This window comes from Dreissena polymorpha, chromosome 10 (assembly GCF_020536995.1).
Source record: "Dreissena polymorpha isolate Duluth1 chromosome 10, UMN_Dpol_1.0, whole genome shotgun sequence".
NCBI lineage: Eukaryota > Metazoa > Mollusca > Bivalvia > Myida > Dreissenidae > Dreissena > Dreissena polymorpha.
In genome coordinates this window covers 27,129,335-27,148,369 of record NC_068364.1, presented here as the reverse complement: position 1 = coordinate 27,148,369, position 19,035 = coordinate 27,129,335, and the positions used below count along the sequence as shown (strand labels likewise).

Genomic DNA, 19,035 nt, shown 5'->3' with positions numbered 1-19,035 from the left:
ACACCTGTACACAGGGAAATAAGTTTTTACATGTACACCTGTACACAGGGAAATAAGTGTTTACATGTACACCTGTACACAGGGAAGTAAGTGTTTACATGTACACCTGTACACAGGGAAATAAGTGTTTACATGTACACCTGTACACAGGAAAACAAGCCTGAGCAGTGAGGAAGCAAAAATGGAAGGACCAAGCATCCTACTATTTCACTCAAGATCTTTCCATGTGAGTTTTCTTTTTTAAAAGTCCAAACACTGAATTCTGATTGTGAAATAAAAGATTCGACAAATAATAAACAAACAACAGCATTATATATAAACACTCACGTAAATCGTTGAAGTTAATGGCGGTGTTGTGTGCTTCCCTCTTTTTCCATTCACAGAGTCGCTGCATTCTCAAATGAGACTTGTTTTAACTTATTCCAACATCGATTTGTGAGATCAAATGCGTTGCCAAACGTCAATACGTCCGTATGTAAGTTTTTGAGGAAGTAAAGTATAAAAATAACACACACATTGTCCACATCTCCGCGATCTTAAATTGTTATATCACTCTTAACTAATTTTTGCAATGTTAAGATAATGTTGTGTCGTTCATTCACATATTTATTAAGATAAACCATTTTCTTATGTTTGTTTATTCCTTTCAACCAGCGTTCGATCCGTCCAATCAGAATTCGAGCACGTGCCAATGTTTACTGTCATGATTTCCTCGTGCATTTCGTGATGATTGCGATTGTTACAAAACAATAGTATTGCAACTTATTGTGCGGCTCATTGTATTTGTAGGCATTACCGGGCCGTTATTGGTATATTTGAACGATCGCGGTTTTTAAAATAACTGATTGTTCATTAATGTGTTTGCTTTGTTAAGTGGCAAGACAAGTGTCCGTTGCGTCTTCATAAAGTATAATATAATGAATATATTATGCAAAAACATCAACAACAAATAGCCCCATGAGTGCCACTGTGTGTTTGCGTGCGTGCGTACGGTTGTTTGTTTGTATACTGTATAATATTACTTTTTAAACATTTAATTAATCAAATACTTTATAATTCCCGGGATATAATTTGAGAAGATCGATAACCATTCAACTACTGGATAAATGCGCATGTTCGAAAATGACGTCATTATCGGAATCGTCGAATTTTTCAATTCAGAATCTAGTAATATTTGACATAACAAATCGGATGTGTGGTAAAATGTAGCTTTTTTAAAATACATTTTCATTGAGTCGACGGTTTTCAGGACTGTTAGAAAGCAATCATATTTGTTGCTTGCTACGATCTTTTAGTCTTTTAAGATAAATTTTGCAAAATTCGCTGTATCAGAACTTGTCAATAGTCGTTTAGAAATTTGATTTCGGTATACGAGCCGATGGATCAACGCAAAATGACAATTCTTATATCTACAGACATTTACAACGCTCGGCCAACAAAATATCATAGAAAATATGTAACAATTTTGCAGCACGTGAAAATTGTAACAAAAAGCGTGCTTTTCAACATGCGTCATTCTTAAAGAGAAGTAAATCGTGCAGACAGTAAAGCGATCTACTTATAAGAGTTGTTTCCCTTATACGAAAGCAAAATTATCTTACGTGCCTTGTTTTTTCTCTTTAGATATTCGGTATGAATGACACAATTTGTCTTGTAAATTGTTTTCAAAAGGACTCGATGAAATCTGTTGTGCTAAATTATTCTTACTATGCTTGTATGCTATTTACTTCTTGTAAATATATTGTGTTGAACTGCATGTGGGCTTAAAGCCCAAGTCCATTATCTTAGTATGTTTATGAACCTTAGAATGCACGCATTTTTTTTAAAGATAACTTATTGTAACTGGTACACAAAAATTACGTGATGATCCAACAAAACTCAGAATGCGAGTCCATAGTTGCTGTCTTCTAAGTGTGTATTAAGAATTTCATGTAGTCCTTCCGTACCTGCAATATGTGTGGAGACGGAGCATTTCCCAGCACTCCTACCTAATTGGCTTACGAGACTCATGAACACTGGGAATTTCGACTTATAGCTGCACTTTTCAGCTATTGAGTTGTTACTGAACGAAATTTGGTCAATTATTTAGCGGATTTTTAGTATGTGAGTCCACCTACATGACTTACAGATGAAGTGCGAGTGTTGTTCCGATTCATTGAGTTTTTGCGCATTTTAGGCCTTGGACTTATTTTTTCTCTTAAATAGATGCGGTGCGGCTTTAAAGCGCAGTACGGGGCATTGGGTTTCACAGACAAAGGTTTTTTTGGAAGTTTTTTTTACAAAAAAAAGGAAATTTTTTAAAAATGAATTTTTGATTTGCACATTCAGCCGATTTCCGAAGATTAGAATAATCTAATATTAGTTCCCAACCCTAAAGAATTGTATACCACTTTTGAAATTTTTCGTGAAATTCACGAGCTTTATGTTTCATTTTTATTTGTGTAGTCAAATGTATATGTAATTGCATTTGTACTTTAATTAACCTTGAGGAAGTGGCGCATACTGACTTTCTTTCTTAACAATACAGTGGCGCAGATTTCATCATATTGGTGGCGCAGATTTCACCATATTGGCGAAAGACTTTTGACTAACAATAGCCAGTTATGCACATAGGTGCTCGATGTCAATGACAATGTTTTTTTTAATTTATTTATTTTTTAGTTTCCCGTTGTTTGTTATAATGCACACACATACTAAATTATGTATCTTCTTACAAAAAGATAGTTCGACTATGTACATAGATATTGACATCAAATATACATACATAGTCGAACTATCTTTTTTTAAGAAGACGTTTTGTCAGAAGATTTTTATTAATTTAGTATGTGTATGCATTATAATAAACAACGGGTAACTATAAAATAAATAAATAAATAAAAACAAACAACATTGTCATTGACATTGAGCGCCTATGGTTATGCACCAATAACTTCAAGGGAGTGACTGCGCGCCAACTTGACTACGATTGGTCAATATTAACATTCTGATTGACAGGATTGGATGGTATATAAGGGGCCGACAGTGTTTGAGCATGAGTTTTTACCATGAGTTCTTGTGTGAATGTGATGTATGTTGGAAAATTATGTTATTATTTGCCTTAGTTATTCGTTAGGCTTAGAAAAAAAGTAAAGAAACTTACTGAGTATTCAGTTGTTACTGAAGAAAATAAAGGAACTAAGAACTCTCATATTATATAAAAACAAAATTAATTCTACTGTGGTGAAATTTATATAAAATACAGTCTTCAACAAAAAATGAATAAATGATTTGCCACACTTTTTAATTGTTCCTCAGTAGCATGATGCTTTATGCATCCATCAATTATCTTTTTAAAGATATGTCTTGCCTAAGCAAACAAGATAACATTGACAAAATGATTAACAGACACGCCTTTTGCTCACCGGCCTTGCTACCCTGCCAGATATAATGTTTTGCATTCAAAGAAAGTGCACAAGTGCACTGCTGGAAAGACGGCCTATGTAAAACTCATTGCTTTTAAATGTTTTAATGTCAATATAAAAAACAATTTAAATTAATTTTCATAATTATATCATGGTAGGAAACAGCAAGTAACAACAATACGCTATAATAGGCCTATATGTTCTTCCATCAGTCATGTGTGGAGGGTGGTCATATTACTAGGAATCAACTATAAAGTACTCATTTTTAGTAACATCGAATCAGATTCAACAAAATAAAAACTTTGATAATACCAAGATGTAATGTATTTTAAACACAAAATGGAACACAAACAGCAAAAAAACATTTTTTACAAATATTAAGCGCGCGTGCTCATGACGTCATTATTAACACGTCAAACGACAAAAGTATTTTTCTTTCCCGCTAAAACTGCACCTTTTTAGCGATTTTTTCATTATTTCTTTAAAATCGGGGACGTAGAGGTATGATAAAAAGAAAAACAGGTTGCTGCCCGATCATTTTGTAATATATCAGGCTCGGCAGGAATAAAATAACAGCTCGACAAGCCTCGCCGTTATATTATTCTAAGCTTGTCTTAGTGTATAATATGCAATATCATGCTAATTGTTACATATGAGCGCACATCTTTCACGAATAAACCCTCAGGTAAATTTAAAGGGCACGCACACATCTTTTGATTTCGACAGCTACGTGTGTCAAACTAGTTTTAGCTGCTTAACATTTCTACACTTTATCAAATAGTTCACCCTTTAAACTTAGTTTACATTTTGCAAAACGCAATGCTGCTTTTCTATAAGTTTCATATTAGCCCATGCTGAATTACCAGTTCGACCCATTGGTGCAAAAAGTACCATGTCCCGTTTTGAATTAAATGTCACATGGTACCTGTTTGCACCAATTGGGCGATTTATTCCTTCAGGTCTCATCGAGGAAAATATTCTCAACATCTCAATTGATTTTCATGTAGACATAAACCTATATATATATATATATATATATATATATATATATATATATTATATATATATATAGAGAGAGAGAGAGAGGAGAGATGAGAGCGAGTGAGAGACTCGAGCTATCGAGAGTATCATATAGCAGCTATATCTATCTCTCTTCGCGCTATCTCTCTCCTCTCTCTCTATCTATCTCTCTCTCTCTCCGTCGCTCCACTCAGCCTCTCTCTCTCTCCTCTCTCATCTCCCTTCTCTATCTTGCTTCGTCTCTCTGCTAGAGAGACACTATATTTTGAACTTAGATTGTTTTTATATTTTCACCAGCAGTTTATGTCGACTTATAAAGTCAATGAGAAACAGAAACAATTGTTACAGATAAAACAATAATACACACTATATATCAGTTCTAATGTTAACAGATACTCTTAACATTCTTTGAACTTATGACATGTTTTGTTTACAAAATAAATGCTACTGCAAAAACACTAAAATGTTTGGTATTATAAAACAATGTACTTGCAAGTCTTGCATACAACAATGCAATCCAATTGCAATTTAAATCATTTGATTTATAAGTCAAGATACATGTAGAATTACCCTATTGTACTTTGAACACCAGGATACTGCTATTTTTATTGGTTTACGAAATAAATGCACCTGCAAAACACAACTGATGTTTTAGTACCGGGTATCATAACACATTGTTCTTACACACAACAACACAATCACATGGCAAATTAAAAAATCTGAATCATCAATCAAGATACATGTAGAATTATGCTATTGCACTTTGAACACCAGAATACTGCTGTTATCACAAAGACCCACAATGAAGAACGCAGTGTGTCTGTTGTAGCAGACTGACATGGGTTCCTTCAATCCATCCTCCTTTGTTGCAAGAGTGGCCAGCTTCCTCTTGCCATCGCTCTCCACCTGCAGGATAGTGTAGGACGCCCATCCACTGACCAGTACCTGGCCTGCAGGTGTCACATTTACAACATTTGGCCTTCGTAGTGCTGGGTCAGTGAAGGTGGCCAGGACTGAACCATCCTTGGCCAGGGTAAGGAGCTTGTGTTGGGAGTTGTTTGTGATGTACAACCTGTCCCCTGTGGGGCTCACAGCACACCTGTATACTGCAAAAAAAGAGCAAGATAAAAATATTGAATTATATGTAGAGTACTAAATAACACATCTCAAATTTATCATGTGTTGTTAAATGACAACAAATTATTAGGACATGTAAACAATCCAGTAATAATAAGTATTTTGTGTGGAAGGAAGTTTTGTTCCAGTATATAGTGTTCTTTCAATGTTTGACATGTTTGTATGTGACTGAGGTTTGAATAATTAAAGTATTCACGAGCAACGTAGAAAGAAATAATTCAATATGCACAGGAATATGTAAAGGTGTAACTCCATGCTTTAATAATACATTACCCATACATGTACACATGGTTATAATGTCATTGACACACAGTAACACATTTTACATGACCAATTCATTCAAAAGAATAATTATAGTTATTTGTGTTACTGAAATTGATACAGTATCCAGTTACAAAAGTCAGTTGCTGAAATTATAAATTCATATTAATTTTCGGAAAATTAAAAATGTACCAAAAACTAAAAAACACAGGTTACAAACAGATATCGAAAAAAACTCTGTGTCTACTAAGTAATAACAAACGCCATTGACATACTATGAAATCAATATTATTCAACAGACCTTAATTTTACTAGATTTTTGTGGTGTCCATTCAACCTTATAATCAAATGTTCAACATATATTGTCTTATATGAGACATTATAAAAACAATAAGAACCAATAAATATGCCCTATTTTACCAATCCATGGAATTGTATGTTATTGAAATTAAATGAATTCCCAATATTTTAGACATGGCATAGGCATTGAATGTCTTAATCAACCAAAAATGAAATTGTATTTTTTACTGCGGCTAATATAATAAACTGATGAATCATTCTATAACTTTTTATTCATAAGGGTATCAATATTAATTAACTATGATTCTAACCTGTATAATCACCTGATGTATCCTCATACATCTTGCTGACAAGTTTCCCATTCAATGTATACTTGAACAGAGCAGTATCAGAAGTAATATACAGGTCTGCCTGATGGAAGGCAATACCGTTACATCTATGTAGTAACTGAAGTTTTCTTCCTTGCAACAGCTTCCTGTAACTGACTGTGATGAAATGGACCTCATGTATGTTCTTACGAGTATCATTCACAGTCACAGCCACCTCTCTCGGTGCAATCAGGCACATATCATATGGTCCGGCAGTCGAACTCCAGTGACTTACGCCCTGGTACTCCTGGTTAAGAAGCTTGACATTTTTATTATTGTTGTCTGCAATCAGGAGCTGTCTGTCTGGGAGAACAAGGATGGCTAAGATATTGCATTCCTTTAAATCACTTGAAAATTTCACATTGTGTACTGACTTCCCCTGCACAGTGATTACCTTGTTTGGATTCTCTTGTACCCTCAATGTCTGGGTACTGTGTTCTATCCTCCCAAGACCAGACAGTTTGGACAAGTATTGTACAATTTCATTGTTAGGCTGGAATGTTACATACAATTTATCCTGAAGAGAGTTCTTCTTCAGAAAAATTTCCGACTGTTCTATTTTGTCCTCGCATTTCCTGGTGGCTATAAAGGATAGTTCCAGATTGCTTGTATCACTAATGTCCTGTATGGCGTCTCGAAGTTGTGTCAATTCATCCCTTAGCATGATGCATTTGTCAACATCTCTTTTGGAAGACGCTTGCAGTTTGGTTAGAGTATCTTTCATTTCATTCAGTGTCTTCTGTTCAATAGCGTTTAAGGCTGCATTTATCTCTCGACGAGTTTCCTGTATCTTGTGTAACTGCTCATCATATGAACTTTGCACAGACCTAATGCTAGCCTCCTGGTCGTCTTGAAGCTTCTTTAATTCTTTCAGAATAGTTTCATTAAAAACTGACAGTTGTTGTAGGTCTTTAGACTGACTTTTTATAATATCGGATATAGTTGCCTTCTGGCAGTGTCTAAAAGAAGATAGAAAAACACTTAAAATTGTTTAAAATACTTACATACTTATTATGTGAAAGATTGTATCGTTGGAATCTAAAAATACTTAGATAAAATCAGAATGAGAAAGAGTATATACATTTATATGATTATTCTTCATATATTGTTGTACACTTGTAGCTTGGGTATGAATGAATAAACATGTAGTCACATAGCATTACGTTATATTTATTACATCGGCTAGACTTCAACATCTGAAAGTTAGCTTAAAACTCAGTCTTTTTATAATTATTGTACATGAACAAATTTATTGTTTCTTGAAATAACAAATCTTGTGATGATATTATAAAATTGATTTTTTTTTGCTAATAATTTGACTTCCTTGAAAATAAGTTTGAAAAACCTACATTTGTTTCTTAACCTGCCTGTTTTTTAATTTAAGTAAAGTTAAAAATATACCTGTGATTAAGGAATGCACAACTTGTGCAGCACAGCTCACTGTGTTCAGAACAAACCATTTCAAGTTTTTTATCTTTATGGACATCACATTTCAGTAGAAAATCTTCCACCATTTTGGTCACTGGCCATTTCTTCATATCTCCCCTTCCAAACGGGGCATGTTTTGTAAACAACTGTCTGTGCATGCCAATACATTTTCCACAGTAAAACTTTACACAAATGTCACAGTAGAAATCAGCTGTATTATCCAGTTTCTTTTCTTCACAATTCGAGCACAAGAAGTCTTGGACAATGTCAGATCCCTTGTCGAAGGTGGATTGTGAAAAGGTTGCCATTTTACTGAAAGAGTTTTACAAGTACTGTCGGCTAAATTAAATAGTTGAACAAATCAAGCACATCTAACCACTGCCGGCAGTCGTAAACAAGTTGCACCAAACCTACCACTATCAAACAAATATAAAACTCAAGTTGATTTGAAGGTTAAAACTTCAATGAACAAACTATTTTAACTGTCACGTGAACAGTCGGGTAAGATGACACCTTCAGTTTGTGGTGAGTTTATTTTGGGCACACAAAAAGAAATATCTCAACTTAAGGCTGTGTTTAATCAATAGAGCAACGATAACAGTTAGTTTTAGTGAACAAGATAACACGGGTATAAACAGAAAGTATTTTTAACTGTAATCACTTGAATCCCAATTTATAACTTAAATCAGACACGTATCTACGTCTCTGCTCAAATCTAGCTTTAATTAATGAACTTGTCATGAAAAAATAAATGTATAAACCAGCGGTCCAACAATTACTTCTACATAATTGTTAACATACCAATTAATCCTGTACAATTTACAATATAATAAATACAATAAAATCCTTAGAGGAATATGACTATCTGTATATTGTATTGCTCATTATAATCTCATTCTGTTTTCATTTCATTCATACCATGTTTCATATATCTCTATCATTCTGGATGAACAATAAAGATTCTAGAAACAATAGTCAATACTCATTTATGATGGAGATATAATTTACTTTGCTGTCTTCAACTACGTTCCAAGATGCCACAAGTAAAGTGTCCAATACCAGGCTGTGTTTACGAGACACCTGAATACGAGGCGCCAATCATAGCTGCACTCCTTACCACACACGCTTCATGTCACAGCTTCTCCTCATCTACATCAGGAAAGGTTGAGCGTGTTAGACGCCCTTCTATCACATTAGCAGGGACCAGTGAGGAGTGGACATATTTTGAGAGCCGGTGGAATGACTAAAAAGAAGCCACAAGGAACTCATTATTCAGCTCCTTGAATGTTGTGATGAGAACTTGCACAAGGACCTCACGCGTACTCAAGGTGGCTCCCTAAATGAAAAGCCAGAAAAGGACGTCTTAGTGGCAATTAGACAATGAGCAGTTCGGGAAGAAAACACAATTGTCGCTCGAGTAATATTGAACAAAATGTCACAAGATCGTGAAGAAACAGATCGGGCATATGGAGCAAGACTTCGTGGACAGGCTGGGGTATGCAAATTCACTTTGGAGTGTTCTCACTGTAGCCAAATTGGTTAATGTTAATTACACTGATGCTGTGTTACGTGATGCGCTTATCGTGGACTATACGATCATGAGATACAACTTGACTTATTTGGCGCAGAGAACCAAAACATGAGTCTTGAGGAAGTTTTCAGATTTGTTGACGCTAAAGAATCTGGGAAGCGTTCTGCTTCTAAGTTAATTCACTCCCAGGGTGCTGAGGCTGTTAGCTCATATCATCGTAACAAAACTCGCCTCCATGATAAAAATCAAGAACAACCAAAGAAACTTGATCAGCGTGACCTATGCTCATATTGCGGCAAGGGTGGCCATGGTGTACGAGCCCTTGCTCTGTTCGCCAAAAGGTATGCTCAGCCTACGGACAAACATGCACAAAATGCAAACGCTTACACCACCTTGCATCAATGTGCAGATCCTCCTCAAAGAGACAATCTACTGAATATGAAGGTGCCGTCGTTGATTCATTGTGCTCAGCCAACAATTACGATTCGTGCTACAATGACAACGTTCTCGTCTTAGACCACCACGTATACGATGACCTCGGATTAATGGACAAGACGTGCATCAAAACTTCAACCCCAAATAAAGCTCTTAGCAGAAAGTGCGCTTGATGACTACAAATCGCTTGGATATGAATCCAGTTTCCCATCTAAACCAAAGAAAGCGTAAGTGAATGCCATAGCAGATACTAGTTGTCAAAGTTGCCTTGCTGGAATCAGAGCTGTGAACCGCTTGGGTGTGAATGAACACAATTTTATACATGTAACCATGAAAATGCATGCTGCAAACAATAGGGGTATAAAAATACTCGGCGCTACAATCCTACGTTTCTCGGGTGAATCCATGAATGGCAACGTTCTCCATTTCCGACACTTGTGGCTGTCCTAAGCGCGAACCCCCACCTCCTATACCAGCGTAGTTACCATTCCCCGCCACAGAGGAGCATGTAATGGACTTACGACAATACCTTCTGAACAGGTACAAATCAAGTATATTTAACACATGTGAACACCAGGCTTTACCACTTATGACAGGACCACCAATGCAACTGAATCCTACCTCTACTCTTCAGCCGTCAGCTCGGTTGAAAACTTGAAATGTGTTACGTGGGACAAAGTGCGCATGGCTTCATCAAGTGACGAGAACATGCACCAATTAGTAGAGATCATCGAGGCAGGTGTCCCAGATACTCGTTCTGATCTCCCAATTTTTCTACAGAACTTCTATGGGATTAGAGACCAGCTATCTACGGTTGACGGTGTTGTTATTTACAAAGATCGACTGGTGATTCCCCCTTCTCTGAGACAGACTATATTAGCATCGCTTCATTCTGCACACCAAGGTGTCCCATCGATAATATCCAGAGAGGAGCAATCAGTATTCTGGCCAGGAATCACTGCCGACATAATTGATATAAGGAAGAATTGTACACACTGCAATAGAATGGCACCATCTCAACCGAATACTCCCCCGACACCATTGGTGTGTGAACTATCTTGTGATAGCTCGGTTGAATTATCCGAAGGGATATTAAATAATTATAACTCTCTGATTATACTCCTTTAATTGACATTTCGGCATAATGCCTTTATCAAAACATTGGAAATTATATGTTAACTACATTTTTACGTCTTTTGACTGGACAATTTAAATAACATACCCTCACAGTAATTGTAGAGCGGAGGTTGGTGTCAAAACAGTAAAACGGATGCTCACTGAAAACACTGGACCAAATGGCGAGTTCAACACTGATGCTTTTAACGGGCTATCCTACAGTACCGGAACACCCCCGACCGTGATACAAAACTTTCACAAGCTATGTGTGTTTTTGGTCGTGCCGTAAAGGACTTCATACCCATTCTCCCAGGCCGCTACTTACCGCATGACACATGGCAAGACACCTTAAACCTACGGGAAGCTGCTCTTAGAAATAGACATATGAAGGTCGGGTAACGTCTATCTGAACATTCCCGGCGCTTGCCACCACTTAAAATTGGCGACTTTGTTAGGATTCAAAATCAGACTGGTCGTTACCCATTAAAATGGGACAAAACAGGACAGGTTTTTGAAGTTCGTCAATTCGACCAATATGCAATACGAGTGGACGGCTCAGGACGAGTTAACCTACGCAACAGGAAGTTCCTGCGCAGTTATACACCTGTGTATCCACCCCCGGCTCGACAGACGATTCCCACTGATATGCAGGGCGTATCCATACCCGCGCATCAGTCTCTGTCGCCTCTTCAGCCAATAATTCCTGTTCCTTTACCCGCATATATGGACATTGGCGATACTGGACCCCCAACCGAAAATGCCAGGCTTCCCTATAACATGGCTATTGATCTTCAGAACACCCCGCATGACAATCAACATCTCCCTCCAACTGCTCCTACGACAGTAGCTCCGCCTCAACCAGTGCCTCAACACCGTGCACCATCAACACCGGAACCACCTACAGTTGCGATGCCAACTTCCACACCTCCACGACGTTCATCAAGATCGCGTGAACCTTCAATTTGGATAAAAGGATTATGTGCATTTGATAACGGGGCATAATAATCCCCAGAGTGCGGGCCAGTTTGACCCACCATGATTGTTCACTTGTCTTGTTTTTCAATATTCTAGTCATGTGTATTCAACTAACATTTACATTTTAAGTATACAAGTATATCTCAGTTTGCAGGTAGCAAAACACTTTAATGTTCAAGTGTTCAATTGCAATCAGTTAATTTTATTTTTTTAACCCATTTATGCCCAGTGGACTCTCCCATCCTTCTAAATTGGATCAATTTATTTCCAAAAGTAGGGGTGTCTGGTATATTTATTTCTATATTTAGAATATTTCTTACAGAAATTTCTTTAAGCAAAGAGCGCAGACCCAGATGAGACGCCGCATTATGCGGCGTCTCATCTGGGTCTACGCTGTTTGCAATGTCCTTTTTTTAGGACGCTTGGCATAAATGGGTTAACGTTGAACCCACAACTTAACCAGCCATTAGTAAAGGACTATACCAATGACTCAAGAGGGGAAAGAGGAATATGACTATATGACTATCTGTATATTGTATTGCTCACTATAATCTTATTCTGTTTTCATTTCATTCATACCATGTTTCAGATATCTCCATCATTCTAGATAAATAATAAAGATTCTAGAAACAGTAGTCAATACTCATTTAATCCCAATAAAATAAAATCTCAATTCTTAACTATAATTTGCTGCATTTAGTTAAATAAAATAAGCAAGACATAAATATCAAAATGGAAATAAGTATATTTTTACCTGTGATATACACGACAAATGTTGTTTAGGGAGCATGCGATAAATACAATATGTGTGCATGCATTTTATTGGAGCTTGGAATTAGCTTATTTTCTGAGTATCAAATCATGATAGATCGGCTATCTCTGGAACCTCCGACGGATATATTAAGTGAATATTGAGTTCGATATTTCTCATTTTGTCAACTGATACGCGTAACTGTAACCTGAAGAACTATGCGTAAGCATAATGCTTTGAAATAGTAATGTTTAATGTGTTGAATCATGAACATAATCTGCAGAATGTTAACCCATTTATGCCTAGTGGACTCTCCCATCCTTCTAAATTGGATCAATTTATTTCTAAAAGTAGGGATGTCTGGTATACCTATTTCTATATTAAGAATATTTCTTACAGAAATTCCTTTAAGCAAACAGCGCAGACCCAGATGAGACGGGGTCAACGCTGTTTGCAAAGTCCTTTTTTCAGGACGCTAGGCATAAATGGGTTAATCTTGCCTGAGAGGCTTGTATATTTCTTACATTAGAAACTCTGGTTCACTGAGTAATTATCTGTAATTATGTATTAAGGTACATGCAGTTCGGATTTCATTTGGGGCTATTAGGATCGAGCTGACTGTTTGTGAAATTGAAAAAACAGTGTCCACTCAGTAAGTTTTCTTTGGAATGAGGTTTTTTGCTTCAATATTGTGTGTATATAGCTTATGTTTTGACATTACTTGCAAAGTTAATTAAACTCAACTATCATATGAACAATTGTAGAAGGTTGAACATCTATAGTTGCTTGGTATGATAGCGTTTCTTGTTTAAAGTTATGCATAATCAGCTTTGAGTTTATATACACTATATAACTACTACAGAATGTTATTGAACTTTAAATATGTTTTTGTGGTTCATAAAGCAGAAACAAAACATACTATCAGTAGTCAGACAAATAGTAGAATGGTCCCTAGACAGCGACACGCTGGTAATGCGGATACTTTGATAACAGATGGCGCTTCGATAACAGATAACAAAAGCCACGCGCGAGTGGTAAGTTCCTCAGTTTTTCTTAAAGTTATATCCTAAAAATTAGTTTTTTAGACAACGATCACGGTTGAGTTTATAAATGGTGTATCCTTTTCTATTGGGAAGAAAAAAAATCACGGAAGAATGGTAGATTTTTCCACCCAAAATAGAAAATTCTGTTGGAAAACAACATGCTCTGGATGAACAGTATACATTTCAATAAAATAAAACAACTTAGAAATATTACAAAAAGTTGTTTGATATTTCAGCATGAAGAGTAATCACTGTGCTTCAAATGCTGAAATTTTGATAGTATTCACTGAAATGTGAACGAAGATATGGCTTGTTTTAATAGCAGGTATTCACGGAGTTGCAGACACTTTAATTCCCGATAAAGGACACTTCGGATAACAGAGACTTTCAACAAAATCGGCACTTTGATAACCGAGTTGTACTTACCTTCTACCTGAAATGCATTTGTGTATGGCATGGCTATTCTTACCAAACATTTTGAAGTGCGAATCAATGTGCATAGTCAAGCGCGACACATTGGGAATCTATGCATAACCTAATTACAAACACATGTGAAATATAACCAATTGCGTTGTTCGTTTTCAAAAATCACCTTACTATTAATTAATTAATAATATTAATATTATAATTACAACTTTAAAATAAAATTAAAAATGTTTTTTTTTTCTGAAGAAATATATTTGAAGTGACGACCGGAAATAATTGTCTACATAATGAACTTGTTTTTTAGTGGTAACCTGAGATTTAGAGAGATGAAAATACAACGGATCATGTGGATCAACAAGATCGTGTTTAATTTCACTTATAGCAGGGCTCTAAATAACGGGAGCGAATGGGTCTTTAAGAGGCAAATACACCTTTGTTCTTCATAAAATATGATGTCGTTGGTGCTCATTAGAATCGCATCATCAAGACAATACTAATGCGTAGCCACAAAATTAATAAGATAATTGAAAACGACCTTTATCTTGCGCTCTGCCTATAGGGAGCACTTACTTTTACACAATGATAACGTAAGCTCGAAGTGCGATTCACATGATCCTAAATCACTTTACTGGTCGAGTTAAAAGAATTGCGGAGCTGCATCGCTGCTGATATTTATCTTTAGGTAACAGTTGTAGCAGAGTGATGTTTCATGTCAAGCTATCTAATATATAATGACCTTAAAGGGGCCTTTTCACAGATTTTGGCATTTTTTAACTTATTCATTAAATGCTTTATATTGATAATTGTAAACATTGGATCGTAAAAGCTCCAGTAAAAAATCAAGAATAAAATTAAAAAAAGGAAAAGAACATTGCCCGGAGCAGGTTTCGAACCAGTGATCCGTGGAGTCCTGCCAGAGTCCTGAAGTAAAAACGCTTTAACCTACTGAGCTATTCCGCCGAGTACATATTTGTACGTATTTTATACCTTATATAAGCAATCTTCGTAGTTTCACAAAATCTAACGACAAAAACAGAACTCACCAAATTATTCAATCGTTTCGCGTTGCAACGCTTTATAATTTTTAGGTTTTAAAATCGTCAAAAGATGCATATAATGGCTATATTAGAGCATGGTAAATGTTCAGTATTACTGTTTCCTCACAAATATCATAACTAAAACGAAAATTTGCGAATCTGAAACAACTTTTTTCAATTTTGTCAATTTACCAAAGCGTGAAAAGATCCCTTTAATACCTTTATAAGGGCACAATTATACATGCGTTAGATAAACCGTTTCTCTACAAGGAACGTTAGTTAAAATTGTTTAAGCTCGTGTACAATGCGAAGATCCGGCGGTTGGGTGACTCGAAAACTGGAAAATATATGGTCATATAGACAGTACTCATCAGACATATTGAATTATTTTCTCATTACACAAAATCATAATCATATTCCAAAGGGAAGAGGACAATTACAACGAGCGAGGCATGGTGTAGGGGGGTTAACCCTGGGTTATGGTTAGGTTATGGTTAGTGTTAGGGGTCGGTTTAGGGTTAAGGTATGGGTTAAGGCTTACCTTAACCCAAACCCGACCCCTAACCCAAATCTTAACCCTTACCTTAAACCTCTAACCCCCCATGCGCATTACAATACCATGCCTCGCTCGTTGTCGTTGTCCGCTTCCATATTTCAAAGGGATGAGAAAATGTTTCGGTAATTCGTTTTGAATTTACTCCAGTACATACATTTTTATGCATTGTCGGCTTACTATAACAGTTTTCCACGGCGAATTCTGCATTTATGATTCACTTAAAAAAGTGTGTTATATCTGGTAAAAAGTGTCGACTAATCGGGAATAGAAGTGCCGTGGTCATTGAGGTGATCGGTTAATGAAATGCCATGAAAATTTGGCATCCGACTCTTGAAACATTTAAATTTTCTCAAATACGTAAGTAAACTTAAATGTAACATGTTGTAACATTAATCGATATATTGAACGTTAAATTTGAAAAGTAAGAACGTTCTTGATGTATTTACAAGTCTTTTTTATTTTGTTGAAATATGTACTGATCATCCAATTCATGCTGATTATTAAAAGAATTTAATCGTTTTTTTTAATAATCCACCGTTTCTTTCTTCACAATACGAAGTGCTATACCATTACTCGACCAAACCATGTCCCGTGTATAAAAACCGAATGAACAGAACATAAATACAAGAAAATGTTTGAAATTTTGGTGACATGCAGTGCAACATGATATCCAGTATTAAATTAAAATATCTTCATGGAAGGTCTTGTTATTAGGCACACACACAATCAGGATATTCTCCTGGTATTTTAGCTCACCTGAGCACAATGTGCTCATGGTTAGCTTTTGTGATCTCCTTTTGTCCGTCGTGCGTTGTGTGTCGTGCGGCGTCCACATTTGCCTTTTTAACACTCTAGAGGTCACATGTATAGTCCGATCTTCATGAAACTTGGTCAGAGGATTGTCCTCAATGATATCTTGGACGAGTTTGAAAATAGTTCAGGTTGGTTGAAAAGCATTCCCGCCAGGAGGCTCGGCATTTTTCCTTACATGGCTATAGTAAAATATTGTTAACACTCTACAGGCAAAATGTGTTGTCCGATCTTCATGAAACTTGGTCAGAAGATTTATCTCAATGATATCTTAGACGCGTTTGAAAATGGTTCTGGTTGGTTGAAAAGCATGGCCGCCAGGAGGCGGGGCATTTTCCTTATATGGCTATAGTAAAACATTGTTAACACACTAGAGGCCACATTTATTGTCCGATCATCATGAAACTTGGTCAGAAGATTTGTCCACATTATATCTTGGACTAGTTTGAAAATGTTTACGATTGCTTGACAAACATGGCCGCAAGGGGGCGGGGCATTTTTCTGCATACGGCTAAATAATGCTATAGTAACACCTTGTTAACACTCTAGAGTCCACATTTATTGTTCGATCTTATGAATATTCTTCTGAAGATTTGTCCCACTGATATCTTGGATTAGTTCCAAAATGGTCCCGGTCGGTTGAAAAACATGGCCACAAGGGGGCGGAGCATTTTTCCTTATATGGCTTTTGTAACAACTTGTTAACACTCTAAAAGTCACATGTGTAGTACAATCTTAATGTAACGTAATCAGAACATTTGTTCTAATGATATATTTGATGTGTTCGAAAATGGTTTTGGCAGGTCTCTTATTTCCCGGAGGAAACCCCACATGTCCAGTGTGGTGACTATCAACTCAAATCAAATGATTCTGACATCTGGTGTTGTTCGTGTAAGAGGCCTGTGTACTAACCACTGCGCTAACTGAGAGTCAATGTCATTTTGGTGTCGATTTAGACTGCTTTTGTACTTTGTTGCTGTTTGTCTGTAGTTCCAGCTGGTATCTTTAGCCAACATGAAATGTTTTAATGCGGATGAATTCAAGGTGTGCACACGGATATTACACATTTTGATACCCTGATCATTATTACTAGTAACTCGAATCACAATTGAATACTAGTACCTATATATATCCAAAATGACCGATCGTTACAGTATCTCCATGATTAAATGATGGGAAAATTTACCTAATATTTTCATAAAAAAGTTGGGGACTCGTCTGACAAGAAGTGACTTTGTTTAAGCGAAAATACTGTCTCCGATTGGCTTGTGGAGACTGCAGTTGCTAATTCGGGACAAAACTTCATACAAATGTATATTAAGCCTGTTTTCTCAGAACATGACTCAAATCTATAGCAGCAGTGGTTCCTACTATAATTTGTTTACACCTGTTGGAACGGTTCCTTTTAAAATTTGTTAACACCTGTTGGAACTTGGTTCCTTCTATAATTTGTTTACACCTGTTGGAACTTGGTTAGTTTAAGTTTAAACCTATAGATTTATTTTAGCTCAATGGCATGGACAGCCTCAGGCTTATAGAAACGCTCTCGAGTCCATTTCCTGGGCCTAGTACCAGTACTTGGGTGTCTTTGAGGGAGATCTTAAGAACGCTCCGACGGTGGGGATCGAACCTGTGACCTCCCGATCGCTAGGCGGACACCATATCAACTACACTATGGTGATATAGGTGGACACCATATCAACTACACTATGGTGATATAGGCAGACACCATATCAACTACACTATGGTGATATAGGCAGACACCATATCAACTACACTATACTTGGTGTCTATGGGGGTAATCTAAAGAACGCTCCCACAGTGAGGATCAAACCTGTGAACTCCCGATCGATAGGTGGACACCATATCAACTACACTATGGTGATATAGGCCGACACCATATCAACTACACTATGGTGATATAGACGGACACCATATCAACTACACTATGGTGATATAGACGGACACCATATCAACTACACTATGGTGATATAGACGGACACCATATCAACTACACTATGGTGATATAGGCAGACACCATATCAACTACACTATGGTGATATAGGCGGACACCATATCAACTACACTATACTTGGTGTCTATGGGGGTAATCTAAAGAACGCTCCCACAGTGGGGATCAAACCTGTGACCTCCCGATAGCTAGGCAGACACCATATCAACTACACTATGGTGATATAGGCAGACACCATATCAACTACACTATACTTGGTGTCTATGGGGGTAATCTAAAGAACGCTCCCACAGTGAGGATCAAACCTGTGAACTCCCGATCGCTAGGTGGACACCATATCAACTACACTATGGTGATATAGGCCGACACCATATCTACACTATGGTGATATAGACAGACACCATATCAACTACACTATGGTGATATAGGCAGACACCATATCAACTACACTATGGTGATATAGGCAGA

At 36.7% G+C, this 19,035-nt stretch overlaps 2 protein-coding genes across 3 annotated transcripts in view; both read right to left on the bottom strand.

The window, feature by feature from the left end:
- The window catches only part of LOC127847297 (dnaJ homolog subfamily C member 7-like), a 186,099-nt gene that overhangs the window by 103,567 nt on the left and 63,497 nt on the right, over positions 1–19,035 (bottom strand). The gene's annotated exons all lie outside the window — the stretch shown is intronic.
- Positions 4,677–8,447, bottom strand: LOC127847292 (uncharacterized). 2 transcript variants are annotated; one of them, XM_052379126.1, is made up of 3 exons: positions 7,889–8,447; positions 6,431–7,446; positions 4,677–5,527 (listed from the first exon to the last, which is right to left on the bottom strand). In XM_052379126.1, exons 1-3 carry the CDS (start codon positions 8,221–8,223, stop codon positions 5,175–5,177), a joined length of 1,704 nt encoding a protein of 567 aa, XP_052235086.1. In that variant the 5' UTR covers positions 8,224–8,447; the 3' UTR covers positions 4,677–5,174. The 2 variants fall into 2 exon arrangements, with proteins under 2 accessions (XP_052235086.1, XP_052235087.1); XM_052379127.1 differs by having other exon boundaries at positions 6,443–7,446.